Genomic DNA, 12,522 nt, shown 5'->3' on the forward strand with positions numbered 1-12,522 from the left:
ACAAAAATGTTGCTTTAGCACCAAATTTCATACTTTTTAAAGAGGCAACATCAAAAAATGGACCCCAGAGTTTATTGTCCAATATCTTATTAGTGGAGGCATACCCCACATGTGGTGAAATACCTCTGTTTGGACAAATGGGAGGGTTTGGCATGGAAGGAGCAACATTTAAATTTTCGAAAAGCTGAAATAAGCTGTCGGCACCTTGTCACATTTGCAAGGTCCCTAAGGTACCTATAGAGCATAAACCACACACAAGTGACCCCAAGAATTTTATTCAGGGGTATAGTGAGCATTTTGAATCCACAGGTACTTCCCGAAAATGTTGCGGTAGCATCAAATTTCTCCCTTTTAGGCTATGTGCCCACAATCCAGAGACGCAGTATCAGTCCTCCTGTGGGGAAGAGAGTGTTGTCCATGGGAGAATACAGCAGTCTGTGCCCACTATCTGGGTTTGAGCCGCTGCTGACTTTAGTTATTTTCTCCTGCGGAGATCACTCTCGCCATCCTGACATCCTGCAGCTTGGGAAGCCGTGCCACAGGTCAGTTAATGCTGTGGAGAAAAGAGACACAGTGGGCATGGGATTTCTAAAAGTCCCATCCACTGTGCTTCTACTGTACAACACCGTGTTTTGGACGTAGCAAAAACAATCTGCATCTAAAATGCTGCAAACCTAATCGTGAACACTCAGCCTAAAAAACTAGAATCGATAGATAGATAGATATGCAACACATATATAATGTCCCACCTCACTACATATTCTAAGATGGCACTCTTTAGTGACTTTGATGTGGCACTAAAGGGTGTTTAGCTTTGTATTTAGCCAAAAAATAAATAAATAACTAAAAAAACAATAGTAATTTACAAATTCAGTAAGTCAAAAATGAATGTAATAGGTGGAGCAGGTGCCTCTTCAGCGGTGTTGCTTGGGCTGAAATTTTTATTGATTTTAAACAATTAAAGAAAAGGCCTTTTAGGCTTATTAAGTGAAAAACTTTGGACATACTGCAAGACAGAACACTACCTCTCCTCAGAAATGTCCTGAACCTCCAACTAGGGATTTTTTTTTAAAGAAAATGTACAGTAAATTATTTTAAATACAGGATATTATTATTATATATTATTCTAGCGCCATTTTATTCCATAGTGCTTTACATATAAAATACTCTATTAGTGTCTCCCGCTGAACATATGATATCTAGTACAATATCCCTTTTGAATTTCCATGTTCCTCACCTTGTGTTGAGCTCTATAAACATGATTAATTTGAAAATATTAAAACACCTATCCAATAGGTGAAACTCTTCTTGTAGACATTCAAATGATTTAAATAAATCATTAATAACTAACTGACTGACATATTGAGTGCCAGCAATGATGCAATTCCTAAATTCAGTCAACCTCAGAAATTCAAATAAGAGGTACATTGTGACAACTCAGCGTGTGGTCACTTGTGTGAAGGTGAACTGTTCTTAATTAATAAGGCCAGACGTATGGGTCCTTTTTTTGTTAATCAAGAGAAGTTAACCATTGTCTCTTTCCAGACTGATTGGAGCCTTATTGTCTATAAATGTGTATTGCATCAGTCCCTCTGGCTGCATAGTCCAAAGGAAAATTATGCCGTTGCATTGAACTTGCGACCAATGAGAGAGCATCCTTCTCCACCAATCCTGTAAGAGAACTAAGTGGTATAAAAGGGCCTTGCTTCTGTCACCAGGGATAGACTCTACATGACCACAGCTAAGATGCTTCGGTTCCAGCTTGGGGAATCATTGAATTGCTTCACTTGAAGAATATTCTACAGTATCTCAGCTGAGGAGCTTTGGTTCCAAATTATGCCACTCCTGGTGCAAAAATAAAAGCAGTTCTTCTTTGTTTGATGGTTTGTGACTATCCATCTTCCTTTTGATTACATTCCAGAGGTTTTCAATGGGGTTCAGGTCTGGAGATTAGGCTGGCCATGACAGGGTTTTGATGTAGTGGTCCTTCATCCACACATTGATTGACCTAGCTGTGTGGCATGGCACATTGTCCTTTTCAGCTTTCCCAACACCTGATCATCTAATGGATAGAAGGAGACCTGGAGAGGCGTAGAAGCCACAGTGTCTTGCACTCATTGTGAAATTTGGTGGAGGATCGGTGATGATCTGGCGATGCTTTAGCAAGGCTGGAATTGTGCAGATTAAACTTTGCGAAGGACGAATCAAGCTGCATACAAGGTTATCCTGGAAAAACAGTTGCTTCCTTCTGCTCAGGCAATGTTCCCCAATTCTGAGGACTGTTTTTTACAGCAGGACAATGCGCCGTGCCACACAGCTAGGTCAATCAATGTGTGAATGAAGGACCACCATATCAAAACCCTGTCAAGGCCAGCCCAATCTCCAGACCTGAACCCCACTGAAAACCTCTGGAATGTAATCAAGAAGAAGATGGATAGTCACAAGCCATCAAGCAAAGAAGAACTGCTTAAATTTTTGAGCCAGGAGTGGCATAAGGTCATGCAAAAGCAGTGTGAAAGACTGGTGGAAAGCTTGCCAAGACGCATGAAAGCTGTAATTAAAAATCATGGTTATTTCACAAAATATTGATTTCTGAACTCTTCCTTTGTTAAAACATTAGTATTGTTGTTTCTAAATGATTATGAACTTGTTTTCTTTGCATTATTTGAGGTCTGAAAGAAATGATTTTTTTTTTATTTTGACCATTTCTCATTTTCAGAAGATAAATACAAAATGTATTGCTCGGAAATTTGGAGCCATGTTGTCAGTAGTTTATAGAATAAAATAACAATTTACATTTTACTCAAAAATATACCTATAAAGAGAAAAATCAGAAAAACTGACAATTTTGCAATGGTCTCTTAACTTTTGCCAGAGTTGTATATATGTGTATATATATATTTATTACTTGAACCTCAAACAAGAAAAATCATCCATTTTAGTCTTACCTGTTTGTGTTGATGCTTTTTACTTTCTCGCAGTCTCGCTTCCTCCTCAGTTTTGTGCTGTAGCAGATTTGTATACAAATGATACATTACTGAGTGTCAGAAACATTGATTTCAAAATGTTAATGTAAGTTTGTCCTTAATAAACAATACCTTTGCACTAAGTTTTATTGGATAAAGTGATTGTCACGTCATATGGAAAAAAAATGTACTGGTTGAACATTTTAAAGTTAACCAGTTATAAACCTTAACCCCCACCAAATCACACACATTACATGACTGTGAAGCCCTTCTACAGATAAGCCAGTTGATTCCTTTATGATCCCAAAGCACTGCTCCAGTGAGAATTTGCTTCTGAAGTTGTGCCTTAACACTAGAACTACTGAGGTAGTCATTTTGACTACTTTGCACCATGTATTTCTATATAGGTGTCACGAGTCCAGTAGTTCTAGTGTTAAAGTACATTGAGACACGGGAATGTAATCTAGTTTCTCAGTCTCACGCTGTATTTCCAACTTAGCAGCTCCCTCCCTTGACTGACAAGTCAGTAGCTATGTACCAGAACAAATAACCTGTCAATCTGCCATGGGAGGATGCTGCTAGGTAGGAAATACAGAGTAAGGCTGAAGTCACACTTGCGTTTGACTCATGCGAGGATTCCATCGCACTGCCCGGACCAGTCACCCGCTCTCAGGACAAGGGTGTGTCAGCTGCTTGTAAATACATGTAGCTGACCTGAGAGCAGACGCCTGTCCAAGCAGCAAGATGCAATCCTCGAGCTCCAACCTAAGACCGGACTCACACTTGTGAATGACTCGCATGATAATCGAGTCCCATTACCCGGCATGGCTTGCCGCTCTCCAGATAGGAGTATACAGCTATATGCATTTTTATGCAGCTATACACTCCTGTCTGGAGAGTAGTAGTCCGTGCCGGGTGATGCAACTCTATTCTCGCACGAGCCACTCGCAAGTGTGACTCCAGTCTAATGCTGAGAAGCTAGAAGTGCTTCGTCATGCTCCAATGCATAGCCAGACAAAAAGTGATTTTAGTGCTCACTCATCACTACTAGAGTGCTAAAAGCTGTCAGTTGTCACTTTTGTTTTTGCTCCCATTTTTCAGGAGCTGAACTCAAAGCTCTGAGACTTATGCCGGCGTCACACGGTATGATATATCGTGCGATATGTCGGCGGGGTCACGGAATTTGTGACGCATATCCGGCATCGTTAGAGATGTCGTACCGTGTGACACCTCCGAACGACTGTGAACGAGCAAAAATACTCACCTTATCGTTGCTCGTTGACACGTCATTCATTTTCAAAATGTCGGTGTTCCTTCTGTGCTCTGGTTGTTCATCATTCCCGAGGCAACACACCGTGTGACACCCCAGGAATGACGAACGCAGCTTACCTGCATCCCGCCGGCAATGCGGAAGGAAGGAGGTGGGCGGGATGTTACGTCCCTCTCATCTCCGCCCCTCCGCTTCTATTGGGCGGCCGCTGTGTGACGTCGCTGTGACGCCGAACGAACCGCCCCCCTTCAGTAAGAGGATGTTCGCCGCCCACAGCGAGGTCGTGCGGGAGGCAAGTACGTGTGACGGTGGTTACCGACTTTGTGCGCCACGGGCAATGAATTGCCAGTAAAGCACAAATGACGGGGGCGGGTGCGATTGCTCATGCGATCGCACGATATATTGTCCCGTGTGACGCCAGCATTATTCAATGTACATAAAAGGCTTTTTTCTCTCATATATTGTCCACAAATTTGTCTAAATCTGTGTTAGTGAGCATTTCTGCTTTACCAATATAATCTTTCCACAAAACAGGTTTGCATATCAAGATGCTGATTGGACAGTATGATTATTGCACAGGTGTGCCTTAAGGTCCAGTCACACTAAACAACTTACCAGCGATCCCAACAACGATAGGGATCGCTGGTAAGTTGCTAGGAGGTTGCTGGTGAGATGTCACACTGCGACGCTCCAGCGATCCCACCAGCAACCTGACCTGGCAGGGATCGCTGGAGCGTCGCTACACGAGTTGCTGGTGAGCTCACCAGCAACCAGTGACCAGCCCCCAGCGCCGCGTGGAAGATGCTGCCCGATATTTACCTTGGTTACCAGCGCAGGCAGCTACACGTGCAGAGAGCAGGGAGCAGCGCACACTGAGTGCTGGCTCCCTGCTCTCCTAGTTACAGCACACATCGGGTTAATTACCCGATGTGTGCTGCAGCTAAATGTGCACAGAGCAGGGAGCAGCGCACACTGCTTAGCGCTGGCTCCCTGCTCTCCTAGCTACAGCACACATCGGGTTAATTAACCCGATGTGTCCTGCAGCTACATGTGCACAGAGCAGGAGCCGGCACTGACAGTGAGAGCGTAGGAGGCTGGTAACGAAGGTAAATATCGGGTAACCAAGGACAGGGCTTCTTGGTTACCCGATGTTTACTGTGGTTACCAGCCTCCGCAGAAGCCGGCTCCTGCTGCCTGCACATTTAGTTGTTGCTGTCTCGCTGTCACACACAGCGATCTGTGCTTCACAGCGGGACAGCAACAACTAAAAAATGGCCCAGGACATTCAGGAACAACCAACGACCTCACAGCAGGGGCCAGGTTGTTGCTGGATGTCACACACAGCAACATCGCTAACAACATCGCTGCTACGTCACAAAAGTTGTTCGTTAGCAGCGATGTTGCTAGCGATGTTGCTTAGTGTGACGGGGCCTTTAGGCTGGCCACAATAAAAGTCCGCTCTAAAATGTGCAGTTTTATCTAGAAGTGCTCACTAACGCAGATCTAAGCAAATTTGTGAAAAAAAATTGAGAAAAAAATGCCTTTTGTGTAGATATAAAAAGTCTTAGATCGATTATTTAAAACTGATAATTCATAAACTAATGTTATTGACATGTAACATTTGTTTTTATCTTTAATCTATATAGCCTATGAATTGCAGTTTATATATTGTGTTTTATTGTATATTTACATAACTTGTACATATTCTTGGCAATAAAAAATCTACTATACTGGTTTTCAGTCTGGATAATTTGTTTCTGCTAAATCACTGTCGGTCTGTTATCCTATGCATACTCTCTAATGTGTAACCATGTAAATATAAAAGTGTCATACCATTTTCATTGATTCTTTAAGGGCTTTCATCAAGTCATCATCAAATTCCTCATCCTGATTAACAGCCTGTAAAATAAATATGTTTTATTTTATTATTTGGGTGACACAACGTACCATCAAGAAGAGAATGTAAGAAAATTACTCTGAATTCAGGCCAGTCATCCTCCCTATACATTTCTCCCATTGTCCGATATTGATTAACAGCTTGTTGGTTTTCCTGAAGGAAGAAATACACTTTTTTTTATTATTTATTCATTCAATTATATAGCGCCAATAACTCCACAGCGGTTTACAGACGTAATCATAACTGTCCCCATTGGATCTCACAATCTAAATTCCCTATCTGTATGTCTTTGGAGTATGGGAGGAAACCGGAGAACCGGGATGAAGCCCATGTAGACATGAGGAGAACATACAAACTCCATGAAGATGTTGTCCTAGGTTGGATTAGAATTCAGGACCCCAGCTCTGCAAGTCTGCTGTGCTGCCCCACTCCATATTGAATTATAATAATTATTAGTGATGGCAGAACACTAAACTGCTCAGGTGCTCATTACTTGAGTAGAACATTTTCTAATGTTTGGGTGTTGGTCTTGAGTAATGAGCAAAATGGAAGTCAATGGGAAACTTGAGCATTTTTCCGACAGACCCACCCAGGAGGTCTGAGGGCGGCCTGGAAATCAATGAAATGTATGCAAACACCGCTGAAATGAAATGGGAACTGCATGGAGACTGCTGAAAACAATGTTGTCAGGGTATCACGCCCCTTTAACGGACTGACAATAAAACATACAAAACTGCTAATAAAATAAATTTGAATGGATAAAATGTTAGGAAATATTCTTTCCTGTGTAATGACTTGTTTATAAGGTCAATTTAACTAGAGAGAAAAACTGCCTGCTCCCCCCTATGGCTATACACTAAGGATACGTGTGCACATTGGTATTGGAAATTTCTGCACCATTTCTGCCTTTCTTGGCAGGGCAAATGCAGAGCAAAAATTTGCATTTTTGCAGCATTCTTGATGCAATTTTGCATGCTTTTCTATTGCTTTCAATGGTGAAAAACGCATGCAAAAATGCTCAAATAATTGACATGCTGCAGATTATTTTCTGTACCAAATCTGCAAGAAAGAAACCCCTCAAACTTCAGTAAGAATGCATCAAAAAATGTAATAAAAACACAGTGGGGATACAGCCTTAGTGCACAGCAGTTCCCATTTCAGTCAGGCAAAATAAACAATCGTGTGCATTAGCTTTATGACATTTCATCATTTTTACTGGTATTGTAAAATCAGCTTTTAATTTGCATCAAACTTTAAAAACGCTGTGAAAAAAATGCTGCAAAAATGCAATGTCTAAACAGCCATAATAGCCTGGCCATCACTCACCATATTTCCCCGCCACATGACTACAGTAGATGACACAGTGAGAAGAAAACGAAGCAAAATAGGGCTTTGTGTGCCAAAGGTATGTATCAGCATAATTAATACCACCCAATACCAATCAATTGTATATAAAAAGATATTTTTTATTAAATATAAAGGATTGGGATGTCAAATGAAGATACAATATAGTAATACATGAATGTATGATGCAGGAAAACGGAGACAGGGAAAAAATGGCACAATATACCCTACATGATTATCAAGGTAAGTAGACCTATAGTTAATAGCCTGACATGTCAAATAAAGAAACTATAGCAAGTGCTGACATGCAATAGGGACTAAGTCAAGCAAAACGGCTAACAGGGGGTTAATTGTAATCAAAACAGGGGACCTATTCATCATCAATCTAAGGCAGGAAAAGAGCCAGAAGGTTAAATCCGTAGATCCATCTATATGGATGAGAGGAAGATCCAGAGAGGAAAACAATTAACTCACCCATGTGGAAGGTCACTTCAGGAGGATTTAAGGTTGGAGTGTACCCCTACGCATCTCGCAAAAAAGATTCATAAGTGGGAGAAGATGTGTGGAGTGGTGCCAGTCTAGTATTGACTAGAAGCACTCTCCTTTTGAACTAGTAAAGCCATGTGTCTTCTTGGGAATGATGCAACAAGTTTTTCACACCTAGGTTTGGGGATCCTCTGCCATTCTTCCTTGCAGATCGTCTCCAGTTCCATCAGGTTCGATGATGAACGTTGGTGGACAGACATTTTCAGGTCTCTCCAGAGATGCTCAAGGCTCTGGCTGGGCCAGTCAAGAATTGTCACAGAGTTGTTCTGAAGCCACGCCTTTGTTATTTTAGCTGTGTGCTTAGGGTCATTGTCTTGCTGGAAGGTGAACCTTCGACCAAGTCTGACGTCCAGAGCACTCTGGAAGAGGTTTTCTTCCAGGATCTCTCTGTACTTGGTCGCATTAATTTTTCCTTCATTTGCAACCAGTCCCCCATAGCATGATGCTGCCACCACCTTGTTTCACTGTTGGGATTGTATTGGGCAGGTGATGAGCATTGTCAAGTTTTTTCCACACATACCGCTTACAATTATCACCAAAAAGTTCTATTTTCGTTTCATCAGACTAGAGAATCTTATTTCTCATAGTCTGAGAATCCTTCATGTGTTTTTTTACAAACTCTATGCGGGCTTTCAGATGTCTTGCACTGAGATGAGGCTTCCGTCGGGCTACTCTGCCATAAAGTCCCGACTGATGGAGGGCTGCAGTGATAGTTGACTTTGTGGAACTTTCTCCTATCTCCCTACTGCATCTCTGGATCTCAGCTACAATGATCTTGGGGTTCTTCTTTACCTCTCTAACCAAAGCTCTTCTCCCACAATTGCTCCTTTTGGCTGGACGGCCAGATCTAGGAAGAGTTCTGTTGGTCCCAAATTTCTTCCATTTAACCCCTTCAGCCCCCGGGCACTTTCCGTTTTTGCGTTTTTGTTTTTTGCTCCTTTTCTTCCGAGAGCCGTAACTTTGTTATTATTCCGTCAATCTTGCCATATGAGGGCTTGTTTTTTGCGGGACGAGTTGTACTTTTAAATGAAACCATAGGTTTTACCATATATTGTACTGGAAAACAGCAAAAAAATTCCAAGTGTGGAAAAACTGCAAAAAAAGTGTCATCGCACAATAGTTTTTGGGACGTTTTATTCACCGTGTTCACTATATGATCAAACCGATGTATCTATGTGATGCCTCAGGTCGGTGCGAGTTTGTAGACACCAAACATGTATAGGTTTACTTGTATCTAAGGGGTTAAAAAAAATTCACAAGTTTGTCCAATAAAAGTGGCGCACGTTTTGCGCCATTTTCCGAAACACGTAGCGTTCTTATTTTTAAGGATCTATGGCTCAGTGATGGCTTATTTTTTGCGTCTCGAGCTGAAGTTTATAATGGTACTATTTTTGCGCAGATGCTACGTTTTGATCGCCTGTTATTGCATTTTGCGTAAAACTTGCGGTGACCAAAAAACGTAATTTTGGCGTTTCAAATTTTTTTGCCACTACGCCGTTTACCAATCAGATTAATTCATTTTATATTTTGATAGATCGGGCATTTCTGAACGCGGCGATACCAAATATGTGTATATTTATTTATTTTTTAACCCTTTAATTTTCAATGGGGGGAAAGGGGGGTGATTTGAACTTTTAGGTTTTTTGGGTTTTTTTTATTTTTTAAAACTTTTTTTTACTTTTTTTTTTATTTTACTAGTCCCCCTAGGGGGCTATAGCAATCAGCAATCCGATCGCTGATCGCTATCTGCTGATCACAGCAATACAGCTGTAATCAGCAGATTCAGTCACTTTGGTTTTCCCTCTGCTCTCGGCCGAGGGAAAACGAAAGTGAAACATCGTAGCAGCAGGCGTCATCACATGACCCTGTGCTACGATGGCAACCACCGATAGTCACGTGATAACACACGTGACTTCCGGTGGGGGCGGCGGTAAGTAACAAACATGGCCGCGCGCATTTAAATCTTGCTGCCAGACTTTGGCAGCAAGATTTAAGGGGTTAATGGCCGCGGGTGGAAGCGATTCCACCCGCGGCTAGCAGGCACACATGTCAGCTGTTGAAAACAGCTGATATGTGTGCCGATCCACGCCGCCTGCCCGCGGCAGGGGGCGGGGCTTAACGGGACACGATCCTGGACGGATAGATCCGTCCAAGGTCGTGAAGGGGTTAAGGAATATGGCGGCCATCATGCTCTTAGGAACCTTGAGTACTGCAGAAATTCTTTTGTACCTTGGCCAGATCTGTGCCTTGCCACAATTCTGTCTCTGAGCTCCTTGGGCAGTTCCTTTGACCTCATGATTCTCATTTGGTCTGACAGTCACAGTGAGGTCTTATATAGACAAATGTGTGCTTTTCCAAATCAAGTCCTAACAGTTTAATTAAACACAGTTGGACTCCAATGAAGGAGTAGAACCATCTCAAGGAGGATCACAATGAAATGGACAGCATGTGACTTAAATATGAGTGTCTGAGCAAAGAGTCTAAATACTTATGACCATGTGATATTTCAGTTTTTCTTGTTTAATAGATTTGTAAAAATTTCTACATTTTTTCTGTCAAGATGGGGTGCAGAGTGTACATTAATGAGAAAAAAAAAGAACTTTTTTGAATTTACCAAATGGCTCCAATGAAACAAAGAGTGAAAAATTTAAATGGGTCTGAATACTTTCCGTTCCCATTGTATAGAGGATCAACTGTGTTGTGTAGTATATAGAGGATCTGTCCTCTGTGGTGTAGTATATAGAGAATCTGTCCTGTGCGCTGTAGTATAAAGAGGGTGTCCTGTCACTGTGTAGTATATAGAGGATCTATCAGCTCTCCTCTGTGGGGTAGTATATAGAGGATATGTCCTGTGTGGTTTAGTATATAGAGGATCTGTCGTGTGTGGTGTAGGATATAGAGGATCTGTCAGCTCTCTGTTTGGTGTAGTATACAGAGGATCTGTCCTGTGTCATGTTCTAAATACAGGATCTATTACCTCTCCTGTGATGTGAAGGATATAGAATCTGTATCATGTGTCGTGTTGTATATAGAGAATCTGATGCACCCCAGGGCCTTGGGGTACTCGGTCCTGGGCCTTGAATACTCTGGGACGTATCACAGGTGGCCGAAGCCCGGTTCCGTGACCCTGGGGGTCACTTAAAAACTGGAGTAAAAATAAAAGGGAAAATAAAAATAAATAAAATGTTTTTTTGTGACGCCACTTGAGGTATGCGGCTATGTGGGGAAAGCCTACCGTTGCAAAGTCTCTCACTACTGGGGCTGGTGATGTTGTGCAGCTTAGATGTTATGGCTCTTCGCAAGTAGAGCTAGGCCCCAGGGGAGGATGATGGTGATTGTAGTACGGTGATGCAGAGGTGTAGGAAGAATTCAGACAACACAGGGGCTGCGGTTTAACTTGTGCTTGATTCACTGGTTTGGAGTAGCTGCAAGCCGGCTGGTGCTGGTCTCTACCAGTCTGGGCCTCAGGTGATCCGTTATTCCCTTCGTCCCAGTGCCGATGTAGTGACATTGTGAGCTTTTCTTCCTTGCACCCATCTGTAGCTGGTGGGTCCCTGTGGCCTGAAGCGTCTTAGGGTCCCCTCCTGTCGTCCCAGTCTTGGCTCGTATGGCAGGCAGCTTGAACCTCTCTTGGGTCGGACCTCTGTCCCCGTTCCCGAGTTCCCTCTTTGCTGCTGTGTCCTGGACACCAACGTTGGTGAGGAACCGTGATGATTCCCTCACCAGGCAGATTTATCAGGTGACCTTGAAATATCTTCCTAAACTAGGGCTCTTCACCCCGCCGGTGCTCGGTCAAGTGATTACTCACACCGTACTCTCCCTGACGACTGTACTCCTTTAGCTCAATCAGTCACTTTACACTCTCTGTCAGAGCATTGACTTTTGACTGACCATTCACAGACTGTCTTACTGACTGAATGTCTTCCGATTGACTGTCTTCCGACTGACTGTCTGACAAGATGTCTGTCTACTCTCAACTCACTGACTAGCCCCTCCTCCTCCCAGGTGTCTGACTAGCGGATTGGATGAGTCCCAACCAATAGGTGGCCATGCATTAGATTCGTCCCTAGCCTGTTACCCAGTCTGGGGGAAAAGGGCGTGGTTGTGTGTGTGTTTGGTTGGTATTTACCGACACTGGTCTTCCAGGAAATCGGGGTTAGATGCAGTACCCTGTGGCACCTGACGCCTATGGGGCGCCACAAATCTATTACCTCTCCTGTGGTGTGAAGTCTAGAGAAGATGTATCCTGTGTGCTGTAGTATATAGAGGATCTGTCTTGTGTGGTGTAGTATAAAAAGGAGGCATCCTGTGAGTTGTAATAAATATGGGATCTATCCACTGTGGTGTATAGAGGTGCCATCCGCTCTCTTGTGGGGTGTAGTACAAAGAGAATCTGTATTGAGTGGTGTAGTATAAAGAGGATGTGTCCTGTGTAGTGTAGTATATAGAAGGATCTGTCCTGTGTGGTGTGGTATATGGAGGATCTCTCCTGTGTGGTG

General features: G+C 42.8%; 1 protein-coding gene across 2 annotated transcripts in view; it reads right to left on the bottom strand.

Moving 5' to 3' along the window:
• EPSTI1 (epithelial stromal interaction 1) overlaps positions 1–12,522 on the bottom strand; it is a 209,413-nt gene that overhangs the window by 52,507 nt on the left and 144,384 nt on the right. Inside the window, exons 10-12 of one of the 2 annotated variants that reach the window (XM_075334382.1) lie at positions 6,212–6,286; positions 6,070–6,135; positions 2,949–3,005 (exon numbers count right to left, since the gene is read on the bottom strand). In XM_075334382.1, the coding sequence (XP_075190497.1) occupies positions 2,949–3,005; positions 6,070–6,135; positions 6,212–6,286 (198 nt within the window). The remainder of the gene's footprint in view (positions 1–2,948; positions 3,006–6,069; positions 6,136–6,211; positions 6,287–12,522) is intronic. The other variant, XM_075334383.1, reaches the window with a different exon arrangement.

This window comes from Anomaloglossus baeobatrachus, chromosome 2 (genome assembly GCF_048569485.1).
Source record: "Anomaloglossus baeobatrachus isolate aAnoBae1 chromosome 2, aAnoBae1.hap1, whole genome shotgun sequence".
NCBI lineage: Eukaryota > Metazoa > Chordata > Amphibia > Anura > Aromobatidae > Anomaloglossus > Anomaloglossus baeobatrachus.